This window comes from Carassius auratus, unplaced genomic scaffold, assembly GCF_003368295.1.
Source record: "Carassius auratus strain Wakin unplaced genomic scaffold, ASM336829v1 scaf_tig00216014, whole genome shotgun sequence".
Taxonomy (NCBI): Eukaryota; Metazoa; Chordata; class Actinopteri; order Cypriniformes; family Cyprinidae; genus Carassius; species Carassius auratus.
This window is the reverse complement of record NW_020528362.1, coordinates 287705-302807: the sequence shown is the minus strand read 5'-3', so window position 1 is coordinate 302807 and position 15103 is coordinate 287705. Positions and strand designations below refer to the sequence as shown.

Sequence of the window (15103 nt, the reverse complement as noted above, 5' to 3'; positions counted from 1 at the left end):
AAATGAAGTGGGGGGACTTGGATACAGGCGCATTAACTCTGAAATGAATTTGTTATGCTTGTTTCCCCCGTGTCTCTGTCTCCAGGCCGAGACCGCGGCTAACAGGATCTGTAAGGTTCTGGCTGTGAACCAGGAGAACGAAAGGCTGATGGAGGAGTACGAGAAACTGGCCAGTGAGGTGAGGCTCTGTCAGACGTTCACAGCTAAAAGCCAATGGGAAGGTCTGGATTATTGCTGAAAATAGAAGTGAAAAGATAAACATCAGTTTGCAAGATCACAATCATAAACACAACGAATACTGTGACTGGCTTGATAATGTTTAATGTCCCCAAAAAACGTTTAAAATAGACCATTGACTTCAGGACAATGTATCTGGAAGTGCTACGATGCTCACTAATTTCTATATTTAGGATTTGGAGGTCGAAAACAAAAATAAAATATACGTCTCATAAAAATATTGGTTAAAATATTCCATTTTAATAAAAGTATCTAACATACATTTATGTTTACATCTAATAAATTTACAAATAAACAAAAAAAGTTTCTAAATATATTCATTAAATTGTCTACTAATATATTAAAAATTAATTTGTATATATATATTTATATATAGATATTTTTTTAAGCATTTAAAAAAAATTACAAACAATTTCAATTCAAGAAAATACATTCAAACTTTATTTGTTGTCTTTAGCAGGTGTGAACATATAATACATAAAAAAAATTGCATTAATGAATCATTTTGATCTATAGTAAGCTATATTGCATTTAGATTAAATGTGGGTTACTATAATGCATTTTCTTGCTGCTGAACTATATTTTGGTATATTAATTTTTAAACTAAATATATTTTTCAATATTAAAAATATATTTAATTTAACTTTATTGTTAACAGCATTTATTTAAAATATATTTTTGGCCAGAAAATATATATTTGTTGTTTTATGGATTGACGATTTCCTTTAAACTGTCAGCCATCGTGGATGAAAATGTCAGTGTTTTTGTACAAATGAAGCACCTAACACTGCAAATATTTTGACTGGTAATTGGGAGCCATCTTGGTGTTGCACTTCACTAGAGTTTTGTAAGAGCACTAACCCTGTTCCCTCGAAGACCTACATTGTGTGTAACTCCCCCATCTCTCTGTAGTTGTTGGAGTGGATCCGTCGCACCATCCCGTGGCTGGAGAACCGTGTGGCGGAGCAGACCATGCGTGCCATGCAGCAGAAGCTGGAGGATTTCCGCGACTACAGGCGCGTCCACAAGCCTCCACGCGTTCAGGAGAAATGCCAGCTGGAGATCAACTTCAACACCCTGCAGACTAAACTCCGCCTGAGCAACCGCCCGGCCTTCATGCCCTCCGAGGGCAAGATGGTGTCGGTAAGTCATGCAAAATCATCTCAAATGTTTCCAACTCTTTCCGGACTCTTTCCAAAAGTATCTTCTACATGCTGGTCCTAAGTCTTCCTAACCAGCAAACCGGTGGAAAACTACTTGTGACTTTATGACCAGCCAATCCCACTTCTAGAAAATCAGCCAATCAGATCAAATGATAGTGGTTTGACTAATTATGATTATGTTAAGCTCACAGAGAACCTGTGTTTGTTTGTTTGTTTGTTTGTAGGATATTGCTAATGCATGGAAAGGTCTAGAGCAGGTAGAGAAGGGTTATGAGGAATGGCTCCTCACCGAGATCCGTCGTCTGGAGAGACTCGATCATCTGGCGGAGAAGTTCAAGCAGAAATGCTCCCTGCATGAGTCCTGGACCACAGGTAACCATGCTTAATTCACACAAGAGTTTAAACATAATGCATGATGCGTTAGCATTCCCATTCCCAAAAATACATCATCATTTTGCACTTGTAAAAGCTTTGCAAAAAAAAAAAAAATCAGTTGCTGGCTAAACATCCACTATTCCATAAATAAATATGTGTGTGATTTTTATGTTGCATAGACCGCAGTTTTCATATGAAGGTTAAACTCTGAGCTCTTGACACCAATATGTCTTAAGATGCGGTCACATTTATCATTGTTTGGCCTTTTTTTTTTTGGCGAAATCCAATTGTAATCCATATGATTTGGAATTTCCATGTGAGTGCGAAAGAAATCACAACAAAATTGTACGATTCTTACATCTTTTGTGTTTCAAGATCTTCACAAATTACATCATTTTATGAACTTTGAAGCCTAAAGTAAGTTCAATCGGCAGAAGTAAGACTCTATAAATGAAGTACACCACGGTCACATGACAGCATCACCAACACTAATCTTCCAACAACTTTCAATCAGTAATTTAAATCTACAAGATGGAAAGTTTGCAAGAGTCTTGGTATAAAAGTTGCACGGATCCAACAGAAAACCAACCCACAGAAAGCTGCTTGGTTCGAACTCGACTTCTGTGTGAGCTGAGCTTCATACATCTCTACGCTACAATCATTCCTGCATTTCTGATTTGACGCCTCTGTTTTTAGGAAAGGAGCACCTGCTGTCTCAGAAGGACTATGAGACAGCCTCTCTGATGGAGATCAGGGCTCTGATGAGGAAGCACGAGGCGTTTGAGAGCGACCTGGCCGCTCACCAGGACCGAGTAGAGCAGATCGCAGCCATCGCTCAAGAGCTGAAGTAACACACAACGCTTTTAACCCCATGATGCAATGCAAAATCAAAAAAAATTGTATAAAAACTAAAAATCAGCATTAAGAGTAACTTTCATTTCCCCCAAAAAAACTCAAAAGTTAAATGTTTCATTGTGGAATTTCACTGAAAATATACTAAAGTTGTCATAAAAATAAAATAACAAAATGGTCACAAACTAACCACATATGGTATTCTTAATGCAAAATAAAAATTTGTTTATTCAACTGTACTATTAGTATACTTTTTTAAAACATAAGAATTTGGATACTTGCAATCTGTTTTTAAAGTATTCATTAGCGATATCCTTAGCAAAATTATATTTAAGTATACTTAGCATAAAAGTTTGTTTACTTGGCCTACCTGTACATAATCTTTAGTTTTTTAGATATATTTAGAGTAGAATAAAGTATTCTAAATATACTTGGCATGTGCAATACAACAACTGAAATAGCAGTTTACTGACAGTACACTTCAGTCTAGAAGTTTAAAACTGGTAAAAATAATACAAGTTAACTTGTAGTATAGTCCACAGTGTAGGATAAAGAAAACAACTGATTTAACTTCTGGTTAAATTACTAAACTAAAACTAAAAAAGGTGGGAGAATTTAGGGTTGCACTTTATTTTACAGTACGTGTACTAACATGTACTTATAGTGTACTTACAGTGTATTTATCTAAGAAAGTTCTGGTAACACAAGGTAACTACATGGGGTAGGGTTAGGTTTAGGGGTAGGTTCAGGGTTAGTACCTAGTTATTACATAGTTATTGTAATTACTATAATAAGTACATAGTATGTACATGGGGAACAGGACTGTAAAATAAAGTGCTACCGAATTTAGTCTCAAGAAGTATGGAAGTAGTTTAGTTTGCTACATGCATATTAGTATACATTCTTAGGAAAAAAAGGTACAAAAGCTGTCACTAGAGTGGTGCCTTTTCAAAAGGTACAAATGTGTACGGTTTAGGAATTTATATGTATTCTTTAGGTGCTTATATGTACCTTTTAGGGGTAAATATGGTACAATGGTGTACCTTTTGAAAGAGTATTGTCCCGGTGACAGCTTTTGTACCTTTATTGTGTGGCATACTTCATCGGTTTTGGAGTGAAAACCTGGGTATTTTCATGATGTTCAGCATTTTAAAACAACAGGCTTTATGCAGGAACCCCATACAAGATGTGTTTGTCTCTCTGTGTAGTGAGTTAGACTATCATGATGCTGCGTCAGTGAACACCCGCTGCCAGGGCATCTGTGACCAGTGGGACAACCTGGGAACCCTGACCCAGAAGAGAAGAGACGCTCTAGAGGTGCGCAAACACTTTACACACTCCAAACAAACTCACGCTACAGTGTGAAGCCAGATATTAGATGCAACTGGAATACCAGCCGTAGTATTTGTAAAAATATCAATCATTTGTAACCGGTTCTGCTCTTTCATCCTGCAGCGTGTGGAAAAACTTTGGGAGACGATTGATCAGCTGTACCTGGAGTTCGCCAAGAGGGCGGCGCCCTTCAACAACTGGATGGATGGAGCCATGGAGGATCTGCAGGACATGTTCATCGTGCACAGCATCGAGGAGATCCAGGTCAGCAGTCTGAAGCTTTATGCAAAAAATAAACATTTAAATACACTTCAGAAAAGTACAGTTCTCAGTATATTTGGCTTGTAGGTGTGATTAATAATATATGAGCAAAAGTATATTGACCAATATAAAACAATACACCATTGGTTTACTGAGAGGGTATTTCAAAGTGCACATTTCCAAATGCATTAGACTAACCAGCATGAAATATTGTGATAATATTTTCTGCAGAATGGAAATGTCGTTTTTGAGATAGAGAATGTTTTTCCTTTTTGATGATCAGTTTTTCGAATGACATGCCCTGATGAATTCGGATGAACAATATGGCCTGTTTCCTAGCAGCGTGTATTTATTTCAGCGCCCACATTTACAGGCTGCATTATTCACACCGACTGCATACGTAAGCTTCTCATTTGCAGGTGCAAGTAGGATTTTAGTGTCTATTTTTGTAGCATGTAACTGAAGCAGAAAACACTGTAATGCACTACAAACCTATTCATCAACATCATCATCTTGTGCAGAGCAGGCTTTTATGAAGGAACATGAAACTACTCACCCATTATTAGATAAAAGACATGCACACGAACAGCACTTTCTTCTCTGAATAACTGTTTATAATTTATGATGGTTATTAAAGGAAATACTCAGTGAGTAGTTCAGAAAACTCTTTATTTTCTGTAAAGAGCAGCAGCTCATGTGCAGACGCTTTTTGTGGCAAAGTAAAACTTCACACAGTTCCAGTTAGTAATGTGAGATGCATCTGTTATCTATATTATCTGTAGATCTATAAAGCAATTAAAGATTGATCTCTTTATTAGTGCTGGAGCAGTGTGAGTCTATCAGTAATTTGACTTCTGTGTTTTTTCACCGAAACCCGTTATAATCAATGCTACAGTTTACACTGCTCAACGAGTCTTTTATTTATATTGTGTTTTCATTGAGATGTTGTGTTGAAAGTATTTGTGAGATTGCAGAAATCACGTTGCATTAAGGAGATCGTTAGCTACGCTTCCATCAAACTATTTTTATCCGCATTTTGAGATATTGCATAAAAAAAACGCTGAATGGAAAAGCCAAGAGGAATGTAAATCCTAATAATGTGCAGAAGCACGGAAATGACTCAGATAATTCTTTATCTGATAAGAAATCATGTGCATAAACTGTAGCGTAAACACTTTTAACAAATAAAGTCCTTGATGCGAATCAAAAAACCATGTGAATTTGCATGATGGAGGGCATTGTTAAGCACGACAATAAGCAAAGCAGATTCACAGGGATTATTGCTTTTATAACATGGGTATTCCATACTGTATATGTAGTAAGGTTTCACAAAATAAAACGCAGCAAATAAAGTCTAATGATATCAATGAAATGTGGTTGCAACAAACTGGTTGTCAAACAACAAAAAAGACAAAAGGTGTATATTTGTAGAGTCATTTACAATAGCTTTGAACACTGCTCAGCCAATCAGAATCAAGGAGCGGAACTCTCTGTTTTCTAATGGCAGATTCTGCGTTATGATTGGTCAGATCGCCTGTCAATCAAACTCGCGGCGAACTGTGAATTGCAGCACCTCCCAGTCTGTCTCGAACAGGCTGTTTAATTTCTGTATCAATGAAGACCCTACTTCTGAAACACGCTCTGATTTGTTAGCTGTCCCAGTGCATTTTGTGCTTATAGAGAAATCTGGAAATAACACACCCCTTACCATAACCGTGAGTTTCATCTGCTCAGCTGCAAATATTAACAGTGGCACCAATTTTGCAGTGTAAAAAAAGTGAAAAAGCTTAATAGAAGCCCTTTAACTACCCCTGTAATGTTGTTAATCTCCATTTTTCCTTCAGAGCCTGATCACAGCTCACGACCAGTTCAAGGCCACCCTGCCAGAAGCCGATAAGGAGCGCATTGCCGTGATGGGCATCCAGAACGAGATCACAAAGATCGCCCAAACCTATGGCATCAAGCTGGTCGGAGTCAACCCCTACACGGTCCTCAGCCCGCAGGACATCACCAACAAATGGGAGGCTGTGAGTACAGAGTACAAACACAGCTCAAAGCTCACGGCTAGTCATTTCCTTCCCCTCTGGATGCATGAAGGGACTCAGATGTGTGTTTCTGATCGGTCGCCCCCTGCAGGTGAAGCAGCTGGTTCCCCTCAGAGACCAGATGCTGCAGGAGGAGGTTGCCAGGCAACAGGCCAACGAGAGGCTGAGGCGCTCCTTCGCCGCTCAGGCCAACATCATCGGACCCTGGATCCAGACCAAGATGGAGGTGAGCTTATTCAACACCAAACCTTGAGATGCTGGAGGTGAAGAACCAGATTTAAGAAAGTTACACTGGTATTAGTGTTGAGAAGTTACTAAAAGCAATAATCAAATGCTATCTCCCAAATGTCCACTCTTCTTTTCAATCAACTGATTTGTTCAGCCAGTTCATATACAGTGAATGATGAAATCTGATGCAGCATGCCATGAATGGACACTTTTCATTCATTTGACATTTTTACTTTAATCTGAATAGCCATAATAGATTTCGTTTAGTTTTGCCAGGGTTTGCTCCTTTAATATTGAATTTGAGGGGCGTTTTTCATCATTTTGGTTGTACTTTTGCCTCAGCCCTCATTAATTTTGAATATATATATATTTTTTTTAAATAAGTTGTGACCCATATTTTTTCATTTTAATTTTAGTTTTGGACATTTGGACATTCAAATTTCTTTTTATATATATTGTCAGTTAATACATTTAATTTTAGCTAACATTTGGGAATTTTTTGTAATTTTTATTAGATTTTTGTTACTATTTCACTTTAATCCCGACAGCCATAATAGATATAGTTTAGTTGTTTTGACACTTTATTTATTTCTTTGCTCCTTAATCTTGAATTTTGGGGGGATTTTTGATCATTTTAGTGGAAATTTTGCCTCAAGCCTCCATTAATTTCTGCAAACTTAACTTTCAAGGGCATCAGTTTTGGGAAGTAACTAAAATAAAATAATACATTTGAACTAAATAAAAATAGAAATGTTTCTTTGCAAGCTTGCTTAAATAGAAAATGTTATTATGATGTTGTTGTTTTACTTTTTCTTTTATATGAGTCAACATTTATTTTATTTAACAAAAATGCTGTTTTTAATGATTTTAGTTGTAGTTACTAGTCACTTTAATTGCTCTAAAGTATTGGTTAGCTTTTAGTTTTTGGCTTGGTTAAGCTTCTTGACTTGTTTGCGGTTTCGTTATTTCTTTACAGACGTCTGTTCTTTCTCTTCTAATGCACATTTGTTCACCCGTTCTCTCTCGGTAGGAGATCGGTCATGTGTCGGTGGATATCGCCGGCTCTCTGGAGGAACAGATGAATAATCTGAAGCAGTACGAGCAGAACATCATCAACTACAAATCCAACATTGACAAACTGGAGGGAGATCACCAGCTCATTCAGGAGGCACTTGTCTTCGACAACAAACACACCAACTACACCATGGAGGTATTCATACAGAAGATCACTGTTTCCAACACAGGCTTCGTTCTCAGAAGCATCACATCAGTGCTAGTGATAAATATAGTTTTGTCTAATGAGGGATTTTAAAATGATCACTTAAAACACATATCGGTTCTCTAGCGGGGTAAGTTGTCACAATGGGAACCTACCCATTAAAATATAGCTAATACGGCTGAAGTAAAAAGAAAAAAAAAGTATAAAATAAAATTTAAGACAGTTTTCCATAACAGTTATGTATTTAATTTAAAATTATTTTTAGCGCAATTTGAATAGTAAAAAAAATTTAATATGAAAATCATAAAATTAAAAATAATTTTAAATGAGAAATTTTTACTAAACTAACTAGCTAAAATAAAGTTTTTTTTATATTTTATTTTATTTACGTTATCGTGCATTTCATTTCAAGCAATGCCAATCAAAGTAACCCTGATAAAAGCAGCTTTAAAGGTCATTTAAAACACATACTAACCCTGTATTTTATATAAAATATAAAAACAAAGGTAAAAAAGTCAAAACATGTATTTATTTATTTATTTAATGTTCATTTTTTAAATACATTTTTAGCAAAATGTAAATAATAAAACTATTATAAATCACAAATAAAAAAATCTGCAAACGGCTAACAAACTACAGGTAATTTGTTATTATTATTTTTAACAATTCATTAAGGATTAACCTGGTCTCCCCTATATATTTTAATTACCTTGTTCATAATAACATATAGTTTAATAATAATATTACGTTTTGTTTGTATAATGCAAAAATGAAACAATTAAACAGAGCTTGCTCAACAAACACACATTACACACAGAACAGTGTTATGAGAGGAATGATGAATGTTCAAGAGTCTGCTACAGTTTCTGGCTTCATCTGTCCTTCCCTCCTCAGCACGTCCGTGTGGGCTGGGAGCAGCTGCTCACCACCATCGCTCGCACCATCAACGAGGTGGAGAACCAGATCCTGACCCGCGACGCCAAGGGCATCAGCCAAGAGCAGCTCAATGAGTTCAGAGCCTCCTTCAACCACTTCGACAGGGTCAGTCAGACGCTCAGAATGATGCACATATGTGACCGTATGCATGGGGACTCATTATTGTTTTTAACTTGCAGAAGAGAAACGGCATGATGGACCCCGACGATTTCCGCGCATGTCTCATCTCTATGGGTTACGATCTGGTGAGTGAAGAGAAAAATCCTCCCACTAACAACCATCTACATCAATGTGACAAATGCACTGTGATGAAACCCTTCATCCTCACCACACTACATGGCACATTGCAGTTAAAAAATGTGGGATCATTCACTATAGCTGCATTTATTTGAAAAATATTTTTAAAATATTATTAAAATTTAATTTCATGCTTTCTATTTGAATATATTTTTAAATGTAATTTATTTTTTTGATCCTTCAGAAATCACTCTAATATGATGATTTGCTTCTTGAGAAACTTACCAATATTGAAAACAGTTGTCTGCTGCTTCATATTTTTGTGGAAAATGTGATAAATTTTCTTTGAGATTTCTAGATGAATAGGAAAAACAGCATTTATTTGGAAATTACATTTTGGTAACATTACAAATTTCCTTTTTTTTAAGTCACTTTTGAACAATTGAATAAATATTTGCAAGAATAAAAAATTAGATTTCTTAAAAATAATTATTTTATAATTATATAATAATTATAAAATAATTAAAAGTAATGACCCCAAACATTTCAACTGTGGTGTATTTTATAAATTCTCAAATACTTTGTCAAATAAATACAGTACAGTATAAATACATATGTCATATTGTTTGGAAACATGATTCAACATAATAAATACATAAATAAAAAAATAAACCAAAAATAAATAATTAATTAAATAAAATAATAAATACAATTCAAAAAGAAAGTTAGTCCCTGTCACACATTTGAGTATTTTGTTAGCCAATAATACATTTTTTAATTGTTATTTTGGCATCTTTTTAAAAGGCTTATTTCTATTTAGTTATTCATAATTTTTGCAGCAAACCTCATAATGAATCAATTATATTTTTCCAACATCCACCGGGAGTAATTTCAATCTCAGTAGGTGCTTTGCTGTACACCAGTAAGCGCAGAATTAAATGCGCATCTTGAACCTGATTGGTCGTTTCTGTCAGGGTGAGGTGGAGTTCGCCCGCATAATGACCCTGGTGGACCCCAACAACACGGGAGTGGTGACCTTCCAGGCCTTCATCGACTTCATGACACGCGAGACCGCTGAGACAGACACTGCTGAACAGGTCATGGCCTCCTTCAAGATCCTGGCCTCCGACAAGGTGAGATCAACATCCAGTGATGCTTCCCTTTAATCCATTTGTGTTTGTATGGCAAGCCAATTTTACATTTAATCCTTTAAATGTACTATTTTCATGTGATTAGTACTGATTTTATTACCTACTAGTATTGATTCCATTAGGTGCTAGCACTTGTTCATTAGCTTCTACTGCTTATCCTTTAGGTACTAGTAAATATTTATGAGAGACTAGTACTAGATACTAGTTCTTTTTTTTGTTACTAGTACTTATATGGAAAGCTGTAAATATTTAATCCTTAAAACATAATAATATATATTTTCATGTTAGTAGTACTGATTTATTGTATTATTTTGCTATAGGTATCTGTTCCATTATGTACTATTACTTATTCATTAGCTACTAGCGCTTATCCTTTAGGCACTAGTAAGTTTTTAAAGATACAAGCAGATTAATTAATTAATCTTATTTAATAGATACTAGCACCTATTTCAGCACTTATTTTCAGACTAATAATTATTCGATTATACATTTTATTACAGATTATATATTTTACATTTTTGCCATTGAATTATATGGGGATCGGTATTGAGATACCAACAATTCTGTTCTGAGTAGCATGTATTCAAAAAGCGATCATAGATTATCATGAAGTGCTAGTATTTAAGAGTAAGTAGCATTATCTATTTAATAGGTACAAGTATCTAATAAATAAGTACTAGTATCTATAACATAAGTACTAGTGCCCAATAAATAACTACTAATATATAAGAGATATGTACTAGTCACTAATGGAATAGAGACTAGTCAAACAGAATAGTTAATATCTGAATAATCCCCATAGAAGTCAATGTTACATTTAAAATTTTAGATATAGAATTTTAGAATAGTTACTAATCACTACTGAAATAGGTACTAGTATTTAATGAATAAGTTCTAGTATCTAATAAGCATTAGTATCTAACAAATAAGTAATATTGGCTATTTAATAGGTACTAGTATGAAATGAATAGAGCCTTTCTCATAGTACCAGAACTAATTGTGGAACTAACCACTTTTTGGCGTTTTCGTACCAGCTGAACTGTGCTCGATTTTAGTACCGGACTGCCTTTTTCGAGAACTAAATTAGCTCCTACTCTGGACCAGGGTCTAAGCAGGACAACTGGTACTCCCTGTGACATAAGTAGACGTTGATTGGCCAAATGCGTAAAAAAAACCCTCTCACCCACCATGATTTAAAACGCCGTTTAAATATTGTGTCAACTTATTTCGCAAATATGGAGAACAGCGATAGATGGACGGACGCTGAAGCGCAGGCACTTTTGAACATTTAACATGAAAGTCATCCTTTCCGTTCTTTCAATTGCTTTACGTATACGTCAATATTCCATGTCAATTATTGTGAAGACCACGAGACACACACACAAAAAAACACAGCTCCGATCATAGCATCCTCCATCCGGTTGTTAACGGTGTTCTTATTTTTTCCGTTGTTGATGCCGCCCACAAATTATGTCCTGTCGACCGGCTTAAGCACTTCCTAGTACACACTGTCGGTGCAAATGCATCCCTTTAAATCGTACTTGGAAATAGTTCGTGCAAAATCGTCCCAGTACTTATTTAGTTCTGGAACTGAAGCGGTGTGAAAGGCCCTAATGAGTACCAGTATCTAATAAACAAGTACTAGTAACTTTTTTTAAAGTACCTAAAGAATAAGAACTAGTAACTAATGAATAAGTACAATTGCCTAATGGAATAGATACTAGTAGCTAAAAACATATGCACAAGTAACATGAAAATTGTATGTTTTAAGGATTAAATGTTAAAATGGCTTGCCATAGTGTGTGAACACTTCAGGGAGGATTCAGAATGAATTATTCCCAATGTTTATTTTCACATGTTTTTAGTACCAATTGTAGAACTGAAAAAAACGTGTGAGTTGGTGTAAAAGTGTCTCTTCTTGTCATTCAGCCCTATATCACAGTGGAGGAGCTTCGTCGTGAACTCCCACCCGAGCAGGCCGAGTACTGCATCAGCCGCATGACCAAGTACGCCGGCCCCGATGCGTCCCCTGGAGCCCTGGATTACATCTCCTTCTCCAGTGCCCTTTACGGAGAGAGCGATTTATAAACGCTCTGAGTGTATTTCATTTTCTCCAAGCCCCTGAATGTAGCTTTCAATTTGCAAGAGAGTTAGCAATATCCCTCATTTCCCCTCTCTGTTTTTCTGTCTGCTAGCTTTAACATCATATTTGTTTTACATCCACTCTGTTAAGGCCGTGTAACAGGGGGTTTTAATCTCGCTGTCACTCAAATTATTTCCAATTTGGATGTCAAACAGTCAGCATGGAGTCAACATGGAATTAAAGCAACCCTATTTATGTTCCTAATACATGTTGTTGTGAAGACTTCTTTAGTGCATGTTATGCCAAAGAATCTTTGTTTATGATCTTCCACTGAAATATAATAACTTGATCCGCCTCTGAAGCAACTTTAATTTTCAGATGATGTCATCTAGGCCAGAAATAGTGAAATAGCTGCAGTCACAATTTTAATAGTAAAATGGTTTATAAACACGGTTTCAAGTGCAATTTTCCCTCTCTGTGCCAAATAAAACCTTTCAACATGATAAAATATATACTAAAAAAAAGTGTGTTTGTTGATGCTAAAGAGCGCTTGTGAAGATGCATGCTGCGTTTATTCTACAGACATTAAAATGCAAGAGAGTCCCCCTCTTTGTTAAGTCTGTACTTTATTTTAAGACCCCAAAAAAGCACTACTGCTGTCAAGTGTCTTCTTAATATGAAACTGTGAGATCAACTAAATAGTCTTTACACAGAATTGTGTGTATCTGGTATGTATGTCTTCACTGTTCAGAGGCAAATTCATTATTTGTTTTCATTTCATTTGGACAGTTTGTGCCAAGATTATCAACCAAAGCCAGTAAATGAATTCAAAGATGTAATGGCAGAGTGTATGTGTTGTACTGACCGGAAAGGTTTCTGCTAGCCAAAGAGCTGATTGAGGAAAACCAGGTTTTCCTTAAACTGTAATTTAAAGGGCTGGTTCACTCAAAAATAAAGCTCTGTCATCATTCACTCACCCTCATGTCGTTCCAGACCTATGCTATTCTGCATGTCTAGATCAGAAGATGGTCAAGAAGTCTATACAACTCCTGGGTGTTTTTAAGATATTGTGAAAACAGACCCTAATATGAGTCTAACTGTGCGTTCACACAAGACGAGACTTGTGCAAATAAATCATGCTATTCATGCATAGTTGGACAATTTTTAGTTTATTCGCTTCATTCGCGTGTGAAATTAACAGATGTGAATTTGTGTCATGGGAGGGACTTCTGCCAGTTCACGCAGCATTGTGATTACAATCACTATTTATTTGGATAATTAAACAAATATTACAATTATCGTGCCATGTGATGTAGTTAGTTTTAAAGGTATTTCAGGTGAGAATGTAGTTGTTTTAAACTCAAATCTGTGGTTTATTTATAAAGACAGCACCTATTTAAAAATATATTTTACTGGTTTCGGAGACGATTAGCTCCACGTAAATCTAACAGGCACTCTTTGGTCTTTCTTCTAAGCAAGATCCTTTTTATTCCTGTTTCTCTCAAAGTATGAAGAAGTATCATACAGCTCCAGGTATCCACATACAGCGACGATGACTTTGTCCTTCATTGTTGTTTTGGATTTTCCTTTCCGTTCGCTACGTCGTAATCACGTCACTCCAAAATCAGCAAGCTCCAGATTGGTTAACGCGGTGCGAAGTTTCAGATTCAGAGTCTCCACACCAACGGACAATAACGGTCTGTTTATTATAAGCGCAAGCTTCTGCTATGTCTTCTGCCGCTTTAAATCTTGCGCGGTTTCACGGTTTTAATCTTTCATCTGATTTTTTTTTCTCCCAAATAAAATAAATAAGTAAAATAATCCTGAAAAAGTTATAGTTATTATCGTTATAGTTGTGGCAGGAACTTCCTCATAACGATTATTAATACTACAAGTAGAAAATAAGTTTATCGACGTTCTGGTTTTGAATGCGAGTACACGATGACAATTTTTTTTTTAGGGGAATTATTGCTTAGCAGTGATCCTCAAATCTGGCTCGCGAGATCCAGTTTCCTGCAGAGTTTGGCTCCGACTCCAATTAAACACACCTGCCTGTGATTTTCTAATGATCCTGAAGACACTGATTAGCAAACTCATGTGTGTTTGATTAGGGTTAGAGCTAAACTTCGCCGGAAAGTGGATCTCGCGAGTCAGATTTGAGGATCACTGATTTAGAGATTAGTGTCGTAAAAAGATCGACCCGTGTCTGGTTCTTTTAAAGCAGGGGTGCCCAACCCTGCTCCTGGCGATTGACTGTCCTGCTTCGTTTAGCTCCAACCCTAATCAAACACACATGCCTTTAATTATTAATTGAGCCTGAAGATCTTAATTAGCTGCTTCAGGAGTGTTTGATTAGGATTGGGCTGAACTCTGCAGGACAGTTGATCGCCAGGAGCAGAGTAACTTGGGCACCCCTGTTTTAAAGGGAAGTTTTGGGAGAAGGCAGAATAACACCTTCAACCTCAGGCAGACATTGATGTTATTTAACGATATGGTCTAGTTTCTGTTCGCTCTATTTAAATGTCATTAACAGATGTTGTTTGTTGATTATTATCCATCATGATGTGATTTCTGGGTAAAAGTAGGCTATCTGACTGACCTTTCAGATCACCTCATTGTGGTCAGCTCTCTGTATGGGTCTCCAGTATCCTCAGAGTATTAAAAGTTAAACCGAGAAACCTGGAATAAAAGTCTCAGTCGGCTCTTTGTATGTTGTTTGTGTGTCGCCCTCAGTAGGTGGAGCTTTAGGGTGAATTTACAGTAGATGAAGGCCAGGGTTCATCTCATCATTTCAGGGATTTAACCAGTTAATATTGTTGATAAAGCTCTGAAAGTCTTTCTTTCTCTTTGTCTTTAACATAATTATGTCATTTGTTCATAATAATACGATTCACATCTACGACTCGCAGTAACATAAGCCAGCTTCTAACCGTTAACAGTTTTGATAGGAAATTAACATACTGTTGGCCTAATAGAGATATGAA

General features: G+C 36.2%; 1 protein-coding gene across 1 annotated transcript in view; it reads left to right on the top strand.

The window, feature by feature from the left end:
* The window catches only part of LOC113096643 (alpha-actinin-3-like), a 32252-nt gene extending 19157 nt beyond the window's left edge, over positions 1-13095 (top strand). The window contains exons 9-21 of the mRNA XM_026262045.1: positions 86-178; positions 1150-1380; positions 1625-1772; positions 2472-2622; positions 3836-3944; positions 4083-4223; positions 6065-6247; positions 6357-6491; positions 7524-7703; positions 8607-8753; positions 8828-8893; positions 9860-10018; positions 11966-13095. Of these exons, the coding sequence (XP_026117830.1) occupies positions 86-178; positions 1150-1380; positions 1625-1772; positions 2472-2622; positions 3836-3944; positions 4083-4223; positions 6065-6247; positions 6357-6491; positions 7524-7703; positions 8607-8753; positions 8828-8893; positions 9860-10018; positions 11966-12124 (1902 nt within the window). The 3' untranslated portion in view covers positions 12125-13095. The remainder of the gene's footprint in view (positions 1-85; positions 179-1149; positions 1381-1624; positions 1773-2471; positions 2623-3835; positions 3945-4082; positions 4224-6064; positions 6248-6356; positions 6492-7523; positions 7704-8606; positions 8754-8827; positions 8894-9859; positions 10019-11965) is intronic.
* Positions 13096-15103: the final 2008 nt, after the last annotated feature.